The sequence below is a fragment of the Haemaphysalis longicornis genome, unplaced genomic scaffold (genome assembly GCF_048455015.1).
Source record: "Haemaphysalis longicornis isolate Haplotype H1 unplaced genomic scaffold, Haemaphysalis longicornis Haplotype H1 scaffold_5, whole genome shotgun sequence".
Classification (NCBI taxonomy): domain Eukaryota; kingdom Metazoa; phylum Arthropoda; class Arachnida; order Ixodida; family Ixodidae; genus Haemaphysalis; species Haemaphysalis longicornis.
In genome coordinates, this window is record NW_027526385.1 from 20,237,862 (window position 1) to 20,251,733 (window position 13,872).

At 45.5% G+C, this 13,872-nt stretch overlaps 1 protein-coding gene across 2 annotated transcripts in view; it reads right to left on the minus strand.

Annotated features, from left to right (window-relative positions):
* LOC144137950 (cytochrome P450 3A24-like) overlaps positions 1–13,872 on the minus strand; it is a 32,664-nt gene that overhangs the window by 16,222 nt on the left and 2,570 nt on the right. For both annotated transcript variants that reach the window (XM_077669987.1, XM_077669986.1), the window contains exons 3-8: positions 8,609–8,705; positions 7,423–7,475; positions 6,129–6,225; positions 3,901–4,026; positions 1,897–2,146; positions 752–882 (exon numbers count right to left, since the gene is read on the minus strand). In XM_077669987.1, coding sequence (XP_077526113.1) covers positions 752–882; positions 1,897–2,146; positions 3,901–4,026; positions 6,129–6,225; positions 7,423–7,475; positions 8,609–8,705 — 754 coding nt within the window. The remainder of the gene's footprint in view (positions 1–751; positions 883–1,896; positions 2,147–3,900; positions 4,027–6,128; positions 6,226–7,422; positions 7,476–8,608; positions 8,706–13,872) is intronic.

Consider the following 13,872-nt stretch of genomic DNA (forward strand, 5'->3'; position numbering starts at 1 on the left):
TCAACATCTTGACTATATCTCTTTGGGTGCTGAAAATCGAGATTTTGTTTCATTGCGTTCATTATTGCATATATTCTCACAGTTCACTTCATTTTTAATATTTGCGTAACATTTCAAATTACATCTTTTTTCGCGTATACTGGTGTCTTTTTTTTTTCTTTCTAGTTTTTTTTTATAACGCTTTGCGTTCGCCTAATAGAATGATGCAGTCTATGGCTGAGTGGTGTGCTACCTGTATGCTTTTTTTAATGACAGAATGATGTGTACGTGTTTCATGCATTATTGTAATGCATGAATATAAGCGTAACTCATAGCTAATATTCTTTTAGGTAGAGTATTTTGTTTGAGGCAAAGGTGTAAGGTGTACCGCTGCCTGGGCACCATCATGCTGTACAGGCCGCCTTTTGCTTGGTAGCCCTTGTAGAATGTTCTCAAAAACTTGAAATCATCCGAATTTATCCGGATGGGAACTATTAATACGTGCATGACGGGTTATACAACTTATACTGTCGTGTTCACTTTTAGCGAAGTATAACCCTATCTGGTGAGATTCGGTGCCAGCCGCCTTAAAATGAAGTTTCTGCTCCGTATTTTACTACGAAGCAGTAAACCACGCTTTTACGTTTTTAATGAGCGCTGTATTTTGCTGAGTTGCTTGCCCCCTACCCACTTTCTTACCTGCACCTCTTCAAAGACCGTGAAAACGTAAGCCATATCAACTTCAGTGCTAATAGTCTGATAATAACCTCACCAGCTGTTGTGCCTTCCTTGCCGTCATGACAGGAAGAATAAGCTTGGTGGTTAGCATGAAGTAAGGAACAACTAGCCGTGATGTCAACCAGGTGAGGAGAAACCAGATGTGATGCAACTCCGGGAAGCAATCTGCAAAGAAAATTAACACGGCACATTTTCTTTTTTTAAAATCAGAACTTAGCGAAAAATCCTGATGCGGCATGTATTTTCATGTGTGCGACAAAACTTTTAGCTATATTTAGCGAAATTATGCGCGGAGATATTCACCAAAACTAATGTCGCCATTGTCTCAGTTAAAAAAATAACGAACCCCTTCCCGCAGGAAATAGAAGTGCACGCAAAGCTTGACCTCAGCGAAAACGGAAACGATGAAAATAAAAACGAAATGACCGGAATAAAAACACAAAAAATCGATGAACCAAAATAAAATCATTTTATTTCGCTGAGTTTTCCGTAAATGTGCGGTATACGTTTTTGTAGATCGTTCTTTTGCATTCATTGACAACGTTTACATTCTTCAGTGCCTGCCCACTCTTCCTCGGAGAGAACAACGCGCTGCCTACCCATGTCATGCTATAAAGGGAACTGCCCGACCAGAGCGAGTCACCGCACCTGTAATGTGGCGTGCTGCGAGTGACGACGCTGATTGGCTCTCATTGTGGTGTGGTTTGGCGCGACACTTAGGCTATATCCCGGATAAGTGCTATATGCTCCAACAAAGGCACAGTCAGCACTTTATCCCTTGCCAATCCCTCGAGTGGCTGCGTTTTGAGCACTTCAAAGGCATAATCATAATCATGATCATCATCGTCATTAGAGCAGGTAGATAAAATTGGCTTCGTCGCAAGGTGTTTCTGCGTACGCCACCGCCGACGGCGCAAGTCAGCCAATACAAGCTTCTCTCGAAAAACCGAGAAGACGTCCTTGTCCACCAGAATAGCATACATTTAACTCTAATCTAATCTGCGTGTATCTGCCAAGGAATACGAACATCCTATTGCTAACGTAAGTGCATTCAACCTAGCCCCCATCCCCAACTGTGGCTCTTGGTGTGTTGCCCTCCTTCCTGAATACCATAAGCGTGGACCTGAATTTCAGCGAAGATGAATAAATACGTTTCCACGCACACCGAGCAGCACTCACTAGAAAGGAAAGTCACTCCACGCAAAGGCACGCTCCGCATGAGTTCTCCTGCACCGGCACCCATCTGGTCGAGCGGACCGCCAGGGAGGCTTCTCTGCACGTCGAGGTCGACGCCATAGCCGGCTTTGAACATGGTGTCCATGGTTGCACGGCGGAAGGCGAGCGTCACCTCGACGGCTTGCCCTGCCATACGCTTCTCGTCCAGCAACTCGATCATGGTGTCACTGCACTTGTCCATAATCGGGAAGATCTGCGTCGAGACGTCAAGAGACCTTTGTCGTACGGCAAGCAGACCCGTTCAATAAAGCTCTGCGCGACAGTGTGCGTTTGCAGCTTGAATACAGGCAGGAAGTTACGTAATGCGAGGGTAGCAGACCTGATGGCGTGACCTGCCTGCTCATATTGAGAAATAAAGTTAATTTACCCCTACCAACCTTATACATACCGGCATCGGCATGTATAACGTGGCAAGCGCTTTCTCAGTTCCGAGATTATACGAACTAAGAAGGCAAACATGGAACAACAGCGTATCGTTAGAAGCTCGGTTCTCGCACGTAGCCTCACAAAATCTGCTTTTTTGGTGGTAAAATAATTACGTTTTAATAATTAAGCCCTAAAATAAGCATGCAACACTTTTTTTCTACGTTCTTTAATATCGTAAATGTTTTAAGAACGTAGTCAATACACACACTCAGTACATAAAATAACGGGTCACGAAGTACCTCAGCCAAAAATCAGCTATATTCCCGTCAGATAACTAAGAAACTTGCCGAAAAGAACTTTCTCTCTTTCCCGGGCTTTGCTTTTCTTCGTGTGTTCCAATTACGTCATTACAGCGGTGTAGCGGCTATTGATTGGCTTTCATTTCCTTTCATTTAATATACCCATAAAGGCCCGAAGGCATTGCATAAGGGGGAGGAGGGGTGCCACGGAACACTGTTTAGAAAAATACAAATGAACCTAGATATTGTTGCAAACACAGAAAAAAACAAAAGCACTAAAACACCAAAGTTCGAGACATTGACTAAGGTGGGAAGATTGCAAAATAAGTTACATAATTATACAGCGGCTACAATAGGACGAAGCAGTACACACTGAACAAGTTGAACAATACATTTTGCACAAAATATCATCTGTTACAGCAGTAGAACTTGAAGGTTGAAGGTTAATCTTGAGTGGGAATATTTGTTCCTAGTTTATCTCTAAAACGTTTATTATCAATGCATGTGGCGATGTCGTCGGGCAACGCGTTCCATAGTGTTACAGCGTTAGGAAGAAAAGATGAGCTAAATGCTGATGTACTGCCGGTAATAAGAGCTATTGGACGACTGTGATTTAAACGAGATGAAATTCTGTAAAGTTACCTCAGTAAAGCGTGCCTAGATTGTGGCCAGTAAAAGAATTTGTGGATTAGGCATAGGTAGGCAATGACGCGGCGTGAATGAAGAGTCGGGAGGGAGGAGGATAGCTTGAGCGCAGTGACACCTTCAGTTGCAGCGATTAGTGTATTCGATAGCCACTTTAATAATTCCACAACACCAAAGTAGAAACGGAAGGCACATCTGCTGCGACGAGCAAATCATGCAATGCCGCTCTGGACTGGCGATAACTGCAGCCTTCTCAGTGCTTCCAGACACGAACAAAAGAGGGAAAGCGTTTATCGGCAGTGTTGCAGAGTCCCTGTAATTCAGAGATGATAAAAGGAAACAAACAATTCGTTGCAATAATGGTTCGAGTCTATAATCAGCCATAAACCTTTCACCCCGCCAGCGTTAATTAATGTTGCACCCCATTGCACCACAACCTCGTGCAGATCCATCTTTTTGTTGGCGTTATGTTCGTGGAGAGGAACATGTGGGGAGGGGAGGGGGGGTAAACAGGTGACCTGACGAGGCACTTTTATGCAAATTCATTACACTCCTCCAACAACTGGTGGCGAGGAAGGGAAAGTGGTGAGAGTATGTTTGCCGCATACTACGCAGCATACACCGGATTACTTCTTACCTGCGACAGTTTTTTGGTTGTGAATGCTGGACTTAGTACTGCCCGCATTTCGCGCCAGCGGTTAACAGGTGCAGTGACAATTAACTTCTGACGAATGTCGGGCACCGCTTGCACCTCGATCACCCTCTGGATAATAAGAAGTTGGAGGAAAGAAGCAATTAAGACAATAATAGCAATTTGAAGCTCGATTTTGAGGCAGTGGTGCAATATTAGGCTCCGAATGCCTTCCAGTATAAACATGTCTTTCTTGAATATAGGAAGTGAATTTCATGAATTAATTGAACACTATATGTACAGCTATGAATATACATCTGTGAAACAAAATATTAGAGGAACCCTGCAACCTTTTTTTACTTTTCTCTACATGCTAAATGCTTTCAAAACGGATCAACAAACACATCGAGTACTCAGAATAAGAAGTCACAAATTACCTCAGCCAAAAATTACTGCTCTCTGCTCATCAGATAACTTAAAAACCTGCTCAAAAGGTTTCTTTTTTTTTTCCCGGACTTGGCTTTCTTCGGCTGCTCGAATTAAAGGGACACTGAAGTGATTTGTAAACATTGCGGGATTACTATCGCAAATTGTATCCCGGAGTCCATACGCCATGTTTCGACCACTCTGAGTGCGTTTATACGCGAATTTATTTAGTAGCAAAATCAATTCGAAAACGCTGTCCTCCTCTCTGCATGCTCGCCCATTTTCTGTGAGGCTTTCGTGTGACGTCAGGAGGAGATGGCTTGGCTTGACTACGCTACTGCACGGCTCGCCGACCTTCCGACAGAGTCAGTCGGCCCAGCGTTTAGTCCGCCGGCCGCCGACGAGTCATCGCAATTCGTTCACTCAGTTGAAACTAAGCCCCACACGTTTGTGGATGGAAGAATGCGCCTTTCTTTACTTTGTTAGTTTGTACACTGTATCAAGCTCCAAGTCCAGGTCGCTCCACCCAAGCCCTGCACAAGCGCACATGCGACGCTTCGCTGACTGGTACGTTAGTAGGAAAATCTAAGGCCACTTGAAGGCGGGAGAAGAGCCAGCGAAGTCAATATAGGTACTAAGGAAATAAAATCAACTGAAACTTTTACCGCACAGCGTGAAACTAGGGAGCAGGAAGCACTTTTTTTGCGCTTGGTGAGCAAGCACAGCGATCAGCAGCACGACTATGCATCTGCGAACGTTTTTCCGTCTAAGAAATGCAATTCCTAGACGTGAAATATTGTGGAAATTTGGGGGACGCTTACTGCACCAGCGCTATACAACAAATAGTCACCTAATCTGTTTGAAATGCTAGAACTAAATAAAAGAGTAAACGGCTATACAATATATACCTTATATTTCCAATACCCGCAGCGCAATTTAAACACTAAGAAGCTACTGGAAAGTTCAACAATTTAAAGCACAAGCACTTAAACCCGGGCCACGTGGTGAAAAAGAGAATATACACCTCTGTGTTTTCACGGGAGGAACAATCTTTCGCCAAAACAAGACGCTTAAGATAGTCGCGTATAGTATACATTCCACAACTTCTTAGAAGATAAAATCTAAACTTTTCCTAGTTCTCGTACGTGCCATATTGCTCTATACTGTCGAGTTCAGTTCGCTTTCCACCAACTGTCATGCCTGTTTTGAGTGTGGAAGCGAGTTCAGAAGAGTTGTATTGTTTTCCTACGGTACCTACGCAATTTATAGGCGCCGGAATTGATGGTGAATAGCTTTTAATTGGAAGTCAGGAAATACACAAAGACTTAACGCACATACTGAAATGCGTGCATATCTATGTGGCCTCCAAAATTGCGAAAAATACTTCTGGTATGTTATCTGCACCTGACCACCTGACGGTAGTTGCTTGGGAAGGCGCACGAATTGAGGTTTATGGCATTTAGCAAGTTTTACAATTAACTACAACTCTACCCTTACACATAAAAGTTACAGAGTTGAAGACGACATGGAACAAAAAATCAGACGCCGGGAAACTTCAAAGCTTTTTTAAAAGATGAAGGGCTGTGTACTGCAGCGCAAACACGTTCAAGAACAAATGTGGATCCTCTGTGGTGCCGAGATAGCATGGCTGTTTATTACAATGTCGCAAATGTTGGCTGCAAAATCTTCGACTGCATTTTCCTCCGTTGCAGATGTGTGTACGCTTTCTGTGGGCGTACCCATGTGCCTATTTAAGCAGGTGTGTGTGGATACTTTTGCGTGCGCACGATTGTGCCGCTCTAACTCACCCCTCGCTCGGCAAAATTGTGGAACTCCTCAATTTCCACCTTCTTTAGCAGGTCCAGGTCGTTGACTAGTAGGAAAGGAATGGCGCCGTTGTAGAACCTGCGTCACAGGCGGCACGAGTGCTCATGTGAAAAAGGGTGCCCACGTCAGCTAGACGGGCGCTGAAAAGCAACATGTTGACGACCAAGACCGTTGTTAAGCTGCTTGCTGGATGGTATATCCAAAACAGGAACATAAGGCACCGACAGTATGCGCGTCGTAAGCCATATTTTTTTTTTTTTGAAAATGTTCAGCCTATGCTTTGTTACTTTTTTCTAACTAAAAACAATCCGCACGCAGAAATTGCACACGATGTGGTGGTACACGATGGTATAGTTGTTCGCCCATAACTTTTCTCGCAGAAATCAAACCTTGATAAAAGTTCACGTATAATGTTCTTAATCATAAGTAACTTGCGGCTTCATTTTAAGGGCTGTTCTTTTTATATTTTCGATGCTGGTTGCTCGTATTGTTCGAAACGGCGCATCTTGCGAAAAACGCACCACAATCCGGGCGCTTTACTTGTAAAGGGGCTAATTCATTTCAGTGCGTTTACTCGTTACCTTGCGTTGGGTTAACTACGTTGTGTAAAACACAGGGCGCACATTCAACTTCAGCTCTCAGTTATATAACAGCGTGAGGGTGAGCATTAGTTCCCCATAACGAGCGCGTCGCCTGCTGCCGCCACCAAACATACCTGCGCTAAAATAATAGAGGGGAGGAGTAATGAAGAAACATTTTAGTGAGCAAATTTGAAAACGTATCGCCCTAGGAAGAATAACCTATTCACCGAACCTGCAAGTCATCGGAAGTGATTACTTACAACGCTTTTCTTAGAGGGAACAACAAACAGGTGACGCGAAGTCGGTAAAACGTCGAATTCGTAAACAAGAGAACACAGGTATGACGCTGGCCCCGGTAGCGTTTTTTTCCCTGCGCACTAGCTCAGAACATGCCTCATACAATGTGTCAATCCAGTTTTTAGACTAACAATGCTTTAAGGCTATTATAACGAGAGCGCATTATAATAGAACACTCTGGGCGCATTATATACCTATTACAAAGAAGCTTCCAGAATTAAGCAAATTTTCTACTGACAAGCCTGTTGCCTACGGTGAAATTCATGTATGCTGGCAGGGCTATGCCAGAAAAAAAGTTTTCTGGTATACCTTTAAGCCGACACTAGTAGAACTTAACTTGAAAAACAACTCCACGTTCAGAGTGGGTCTTTTATTTAATAAAAAAGTACAGTCATACCCGACGATGTTTCCGTACTTCCTTATCCATTCTTCGAACATCTCTGCCGCACCCTGTAAAGGTAAAATTTTCCGTCTATTGAAAATAAAATGTGCATCGGCTATTCCGGATGTCACCATGAATGTTCCGTTGCTTTTATTGAGCAGGAATAAGAAGCAATTTTTGACATATATCTGAAGCTAAAGCAAGAGAAGTTAGACATTTCGTGCGCAGTTTCATGGCCCGGTATTACAGCACAAAATGCTACACGAGATCAAGGATCAACTAATTCTCAGTGACAGAACATCCAGGCAGCTGAAAATCACTGCGGTAAAAAGCTTTCTAAAGTTCTTCTCGGTCGGCAGCGACATCGCCATGAAAACAATATCGAAAATTTCCTCTTCGACGACCGTGCGAGACTCGTGAGTGATAACAAAGATAAAAATGGCCGCGTATCTGCTCCTTTCGTTGCAAATGTCGTCAAAAGACCATAGCCTTTGTAGATATTTGCCAAGGAAATGCCCCCTTTGCATTCCCGCTCACCTCTTATGCTAGCTGTTCCTGTTCCGTCGCGCTCATCCCAAGGTAAACACACTAAAGGTTTGCTCAAGGCGATTTGAATTTACCGCGTTCCACTGCTACAGGCCAGGTTCCTAGATGCCAGCGCTGTAGTACGGCGGAGACGCGCGTGAATCGAGGCGGCCGACTTCAAGGTTTATAGAACCGCGTTGCCGTGCTCCACGTGCGTTCCAAGCAGAACGTGGACCCTAGCTAGTTGAACCTTTCGTTGCTGTTGCCGCGTGATTTCTCATATGCCGCCAAGAGGTAGCGCGGGCAACAGCAGGCGGAGGTTTTCTGGAGTAGATGTAGGATATCATTTGCTATCAAAAAACCAAGCATACATAATTTTTTTAAATAAAGGAACACTGTAAATATCCTTTATGTACTGATTCCCTGTCTTGTGTTTGCGGAATGTCTTGTTCTTGGTCAACAAAGTTGACAAGTATGAACATATAAACCGGGCTTAGACGTTTACATTTGGCTGTGAGTATATAAGACTATTGCGTAGTATCTATTTTACTTTGACCGGGTAGCTGAATCGAGTCAAAGACAGACAGCCGACAGACAGACAGACAGACCAAAATTTCTGGGCTCAAGTAGCACAAGAAAGACTATCGTCTTTAAAACAAAAATCGGGAACACTTACTCGGCTCTTGATTTCAAGGAGGTTACCGAATATAATACTCGGCTGGGGTCCGGGTACGCCCATCTCTTTGAAGTAGCTGAACTTCTTCTTCCGCCATCTGAAAACAACGGCAAAATATAAATCGAGACAGTGTTGTCCTAGACCTGCTAGTTCACTCAGGCAGCTGGATTAATTTGATGCTGTGTGATTTCGTGACGTTGCGCGCTGTTGTGACGCAAGTGTTTAACGTTGAAATCGTTACTGCCTCCCTTTTCGGAGACTGGGTCTGCGTATGCGCGTTGTCTCTGGCGGTTCCAGTATCCTAGATGTTCTCTACTGTAGGTTAGTCATATTAGTGAGGAGGAAGATGAGAGGCCTCTGCCATTGACTATGAGAGAGGTCATGACCCCCTCGTCTTTCCTGCCGACTTCACGGAACTGCGAGTAGGTGCAGTAGCATCCAGCTTATCCCGCTCCTATATGCGCTGCTCGTTGCGTTTTTGAGTAAAGTAATGCAAAGAACAGTTGCATGGTCCCAATAATGGGACCACGATGGCGTTACTCACCACCATCCTCGCCCTTTTGAAGAGTGGGATAACACGATATAACGCATGATCCCGCCTCGAACTGTGCTTTCTGCTTTAGCAAGAATAGTGATAAGACGTTAATTACACTGCTTGACAGCGTTTCCGTCCGTGCACCAAAAAACTTTCTTTGCTTTCAGCATTTCACCGCGATGTTGCTAAGATGAACAAAAGACGTTGCTGATTTTTTTCACCATGTTTTGCTACCCATACATTGACATTGGTATGCTCTTCTCGTTTACGTGTCAATTAAAATGCTGTAGCTTGCGACAGATCTGTCGCAAGCTACAGCAGGCCTTGAGGCCTACTGAAGCCATGGTTTAGTTTTATAAACTAGGGGTACATAACAAAAAAACCTTCTGGCGTGGCGGCGCTGGCCGAGCCGCAAGTTTGGGAGGGAGAAGTTTGTCGTAGTCATAAAATATTGAATTTTCACCAATGACGCTTCTACAGTTTTTTAAACAGCAGTGCTGTTTAAGCTTGAGATTGGCCGGTGGCGTTCGCAAAAAGTTTCAGGAAAAATACCAACAACAAACACCAAGCTCACGTGAGCGTGCGCTTTGTGAGGAGCGCACGGAGTCGTTCAGGCTTGCGCGTGGGCTTCCGCTACGTGAGGAATTAAAAAAAAAACAAATAAAAACTTTCACCATCTTCCCACGTGGGAACCTTGAGGAGATGCAAAGCCGTGCAAATTCGTGCAAAAGCAAAAAAATTACACCCTCTTCCCACGTGGGAACCTTGAGGAGATGCAAAGCCGTGCAAATTCGCGCAAACTCGAGATGCTTTGCATCTCCTCAGGGTTCCCACGTGGGAAGATGGTGTGATATTTTAGCTTTTCGCCTCCATCACAAAAGCGGCCGTCGCGGCCGGGAATCGAACCCGCGACCTCATGCTCAGCAGCGCAACGCCTTAGCCACTGAGCCACCGCGGCAGGTCACTGCCAGAATCGTTGGCGTCCATTGTCAGCTCATTGGACGGCGCAGACCGAAGCAGCAACTGAAGGGAGCAGCGGCGCGGACCTGGTTTATCTGAAGTGGCGAGGAGTGGGGGAGAGGAGAGAGTGACGCTATCACAGCTGGCGTGGAGAGGGGGAGAGGAGGAGCAGCGCACACAGGTGGTGTGGAGAGGTGGAGGGGAGAGAGTGACGTTATCACAGCTGGCGTGGAGATGAGGAGAGGTGCGGACGGACGCCGCAAGGACAACGGACATAGACCCGAGCAAGAGATGCTTTGCATCTAAAATATCGAGCGCACGTGGGCGTGCGCATCGTGAGCAGCGCTCGGCGTAGGCAAGCTCGACCTTCGAGAACACTCTGCCCAGCGTTCGTGGCGTGATCTCTCGCGTGCTCTTCTCCTCACCAGTTCAGGGGCGTTCGCGCCTGAAGTGGCGAGCACAGACGCCGAGTTCTCGAAGCCGGTTGCCGCGGGTTCTAGCATGTGCTAGCGCGGTCCACTCTGGGAGAGATGTGAAAGGCTGCGGACAAAACGATCCGGGCCTGCCAGTCATAGAGAACTTTCAGCGGCAAGTTCGGAAATCCATGTGAGCTGCAACAGGCCTACCAGTCATGGTAAACTCTCAGCGGGAAGTTTGGAAATTCATGTCAAATGCAACATCCGGGTCTCCTATAAGAAGGGAGCGGGGCTGCCAGCTGTGCTGCTTCTCCAACCTTGCACCCTTAGTGCATGCTGCGCCAAATGTTTCTCGTTGCTGCTTTCCACTCCAGCTGCTTCCGCTGGGCAACACGGTACTGCATCCGGCCGGATGCGACAACGACGACAGCTACACCGGCTCCAATTAATTCAGCACAGTTTTTTTCTACGACCCCGATGAAAGGTAAAGCCCTCGGGATTTTCTGTTCGAGGCCGCACGCTCAGGGAGTAACATCCTCTAGGCAGCTGCGGCTTCGAGATACAACGCACACAAAATGAGTCCGTTCTTCTCGCACACTTTGGCACAGTTTTGTGTCATCTCTTTTTGCTAGACTTTTTAATCATAAATTTGCCGCCCCGCTCACAAATAAATCGTCGAAGGTGTCCGTTTCCGTCAATCATTACCGTGGCAGGCAATGCAGTTTTTAACGAACGTTCTTCGTTCACTGCGGGCGCGCACGCCGCACAGAATATCCCAGCTGGCCGCATGCTGTGCACACGTGCTCTAAACGTTCTTAATTTTCATAGGAAAATCTCGAGAAACCACTAGGTAGATACACAGCACCGCGGAATGGCAATCGTTTTCACATTCTGGGACCATCCTATATGCGGCGACACTGTCACGTTTATCAATTCCTGTGATTGTTTTCGTTGCCTATTAGATACTTCAGTGTGGACAGCGCAAATTGAGAAGGATGAAGGAGAGGTGTATACCAAACAGTAGTCGCCATGCGCGGGTAATTTGTGTAGTGGACTTGGGTTGTGCACATCTCTGCGTCGTCCTTCTTGGAAATGTAGGCTATTCAGACTTCAGAAATGTCACTTTGTTCTGCACCAATTCTTTCGGCATGCTATTTGCTAGAACCATTCGTATTTCGCAGCAGTGATGTGTTCGTGGCCGAACTGTGTCAGCACCGGGGGCCTTCAAATTCTCAGAGGTGTCTTCAACGACATCATTCGATGAACTGCCGCCGAACGGCTCGTTATCGTTTGCCGAGAGTTGCAATTTTAAAGTTAGATTTTTCCATCTAGCATAGAATGGCATCAAAACATCAGCCTAATGGGTACGTCGCATCATACAGATGTTCGACTTATCTCCACGATTTTAACACACGTAAAAGGATAATGACTTATGTTGTGCACCCGGCCAGTAGAAAAGGCGTACCTTTAAATGTGTGGCTTAGTGAGCGCCTTCTTGTGCCAAATATTGAAGTCCTACACATGCGTCGGCAAAACTGGACACTACTCACTTTCACTCACTCACTCACTCACTCACTCACTCACTCACTCACTCACTCACTCACTCACTCACTCACTCACTCACTCACTCACTCACTCACTCACTCACTCAGAAAAATATATTTTTTCTCACGCACTCACGCTCACCACTCGCCGTAACCACTCGCACTCACTCGCGCTCAAGCTCATCACCCGCCATCACCGCTCGCCTTCACCACTTACTCTCACCAGCCACACTCACTCGCGCTCGCGCTCACCATTCGTCGATACCAGTCGCACGCTAGTCTGCGCAGCAGTTCCTTCATGAGTCACGACACGGAAAGGTATTAGTGCATTACGGCGTCAGAAGACCACCCAAATCGTATTCCTAAGTCAACACGCCACCAGAGAGCTAATTCCACGGTTCCCCATAGCAGGAGTGCAGTGACGACATATTCCTGAAGCTAAACATAATTGCGCAATTAACAACCACCACAGCGAGCTGCTCCTGCGGCGGCGAGTACAAACGCGAGTGGCGCTCACCGCGGTAAGCCCCGCAATTCACGCGAGTACACTCACCACTAGTGAGTGGTGAGCGCCCTTCACTCACCCCGTCAAAACGATATCGAGGCTCACTCATCACTAACTTGTGAGTAGTGAGGGGGTGGAGGGGTGAGTGTACTCGTGAGTAAGCCTACCAACCTATGGGCCTACAAGCTCTCCATCCTAATTATTCAGCATATTACACCGCAAATACCATTTGGGACAGTGAAGCAAACTTTTGCTACACTAGCTGCATTGTGCATGTTTACCCACGTAACTCATTGTTAGACTGCATGACGGTAGTCTGCATCCTTAATTTGTGCTAAATGATCGCGAAAATAACCGCCGTATGCCGTTAGCGGCTGGCTTTCAAGCTGCCGTAGTGACCTCATTTTGGTCTGCACTGTTTTCATGTGTCACCAGCGTAAAATTGATTCTTCACTCTATCATAGCCAGTGGTCGACCTTTTTTGTTGTTCACGCACTAATTGCGAAATTTAAACACGCCTGCAACCAAATAAACCTCGAAGTGCAGACATCCTAATGTGTTAATGTATGTGATCCCCATCTTGGCTACTCACAACTCGACTGCGCACATAGACGTTCTTTTAAGCCTATGTATTTCGCAGAAATCACCTTCCAAATTCAGCAGCAAGTCGAGTGGCCAACACTACCGTTCATCCATATCTTTTGCGTGTTGTTCGAGATGTTGTTCATTGAATACACTACGCTCACAGTTTGTGAGTTGTTTTCGGTGATGTTTTTTTGGCTAATACGAAAAATATTTACCTTCATGGGCGTTACTACAATCAAGTACGATGTAATCATGACAATAAAATTTATTCTAAACACGATATTCACGGGTGCATTTTTGTGACTCGAAAATTTCCAATCAAAAGTTTTACGAGTCGAAGCTTCACTCAGAAGTGAAGTCAACTGCTATCAATTACTGAATAATTGATAATAGCCAGGACTCCTTATCAACGTTCACCGAACTATCATGCACACGTGGGTCTGAACCTTAGAATGGCGAGAACCTAACCATAGTAACATTGTGAACTGTGTTTTGCGTAAATCACAGGAAAGTTCAAACCATTTAGAATATTATAACAGGAAGCCGGAATTGTGTCACTTGATTCATATTTTCTATGGGATATAAGCTATTCGGACGGTCTCAAAAGCTATGAAAGGCGGTGACTTGTAGCCTCAAAAACCTTGAAGAGTGCTTGCTTTTTAAGAAAAATTTGTTGTATGTTTTTTTCGTGGTAACAACGGCACAAACGCATTTCCCCG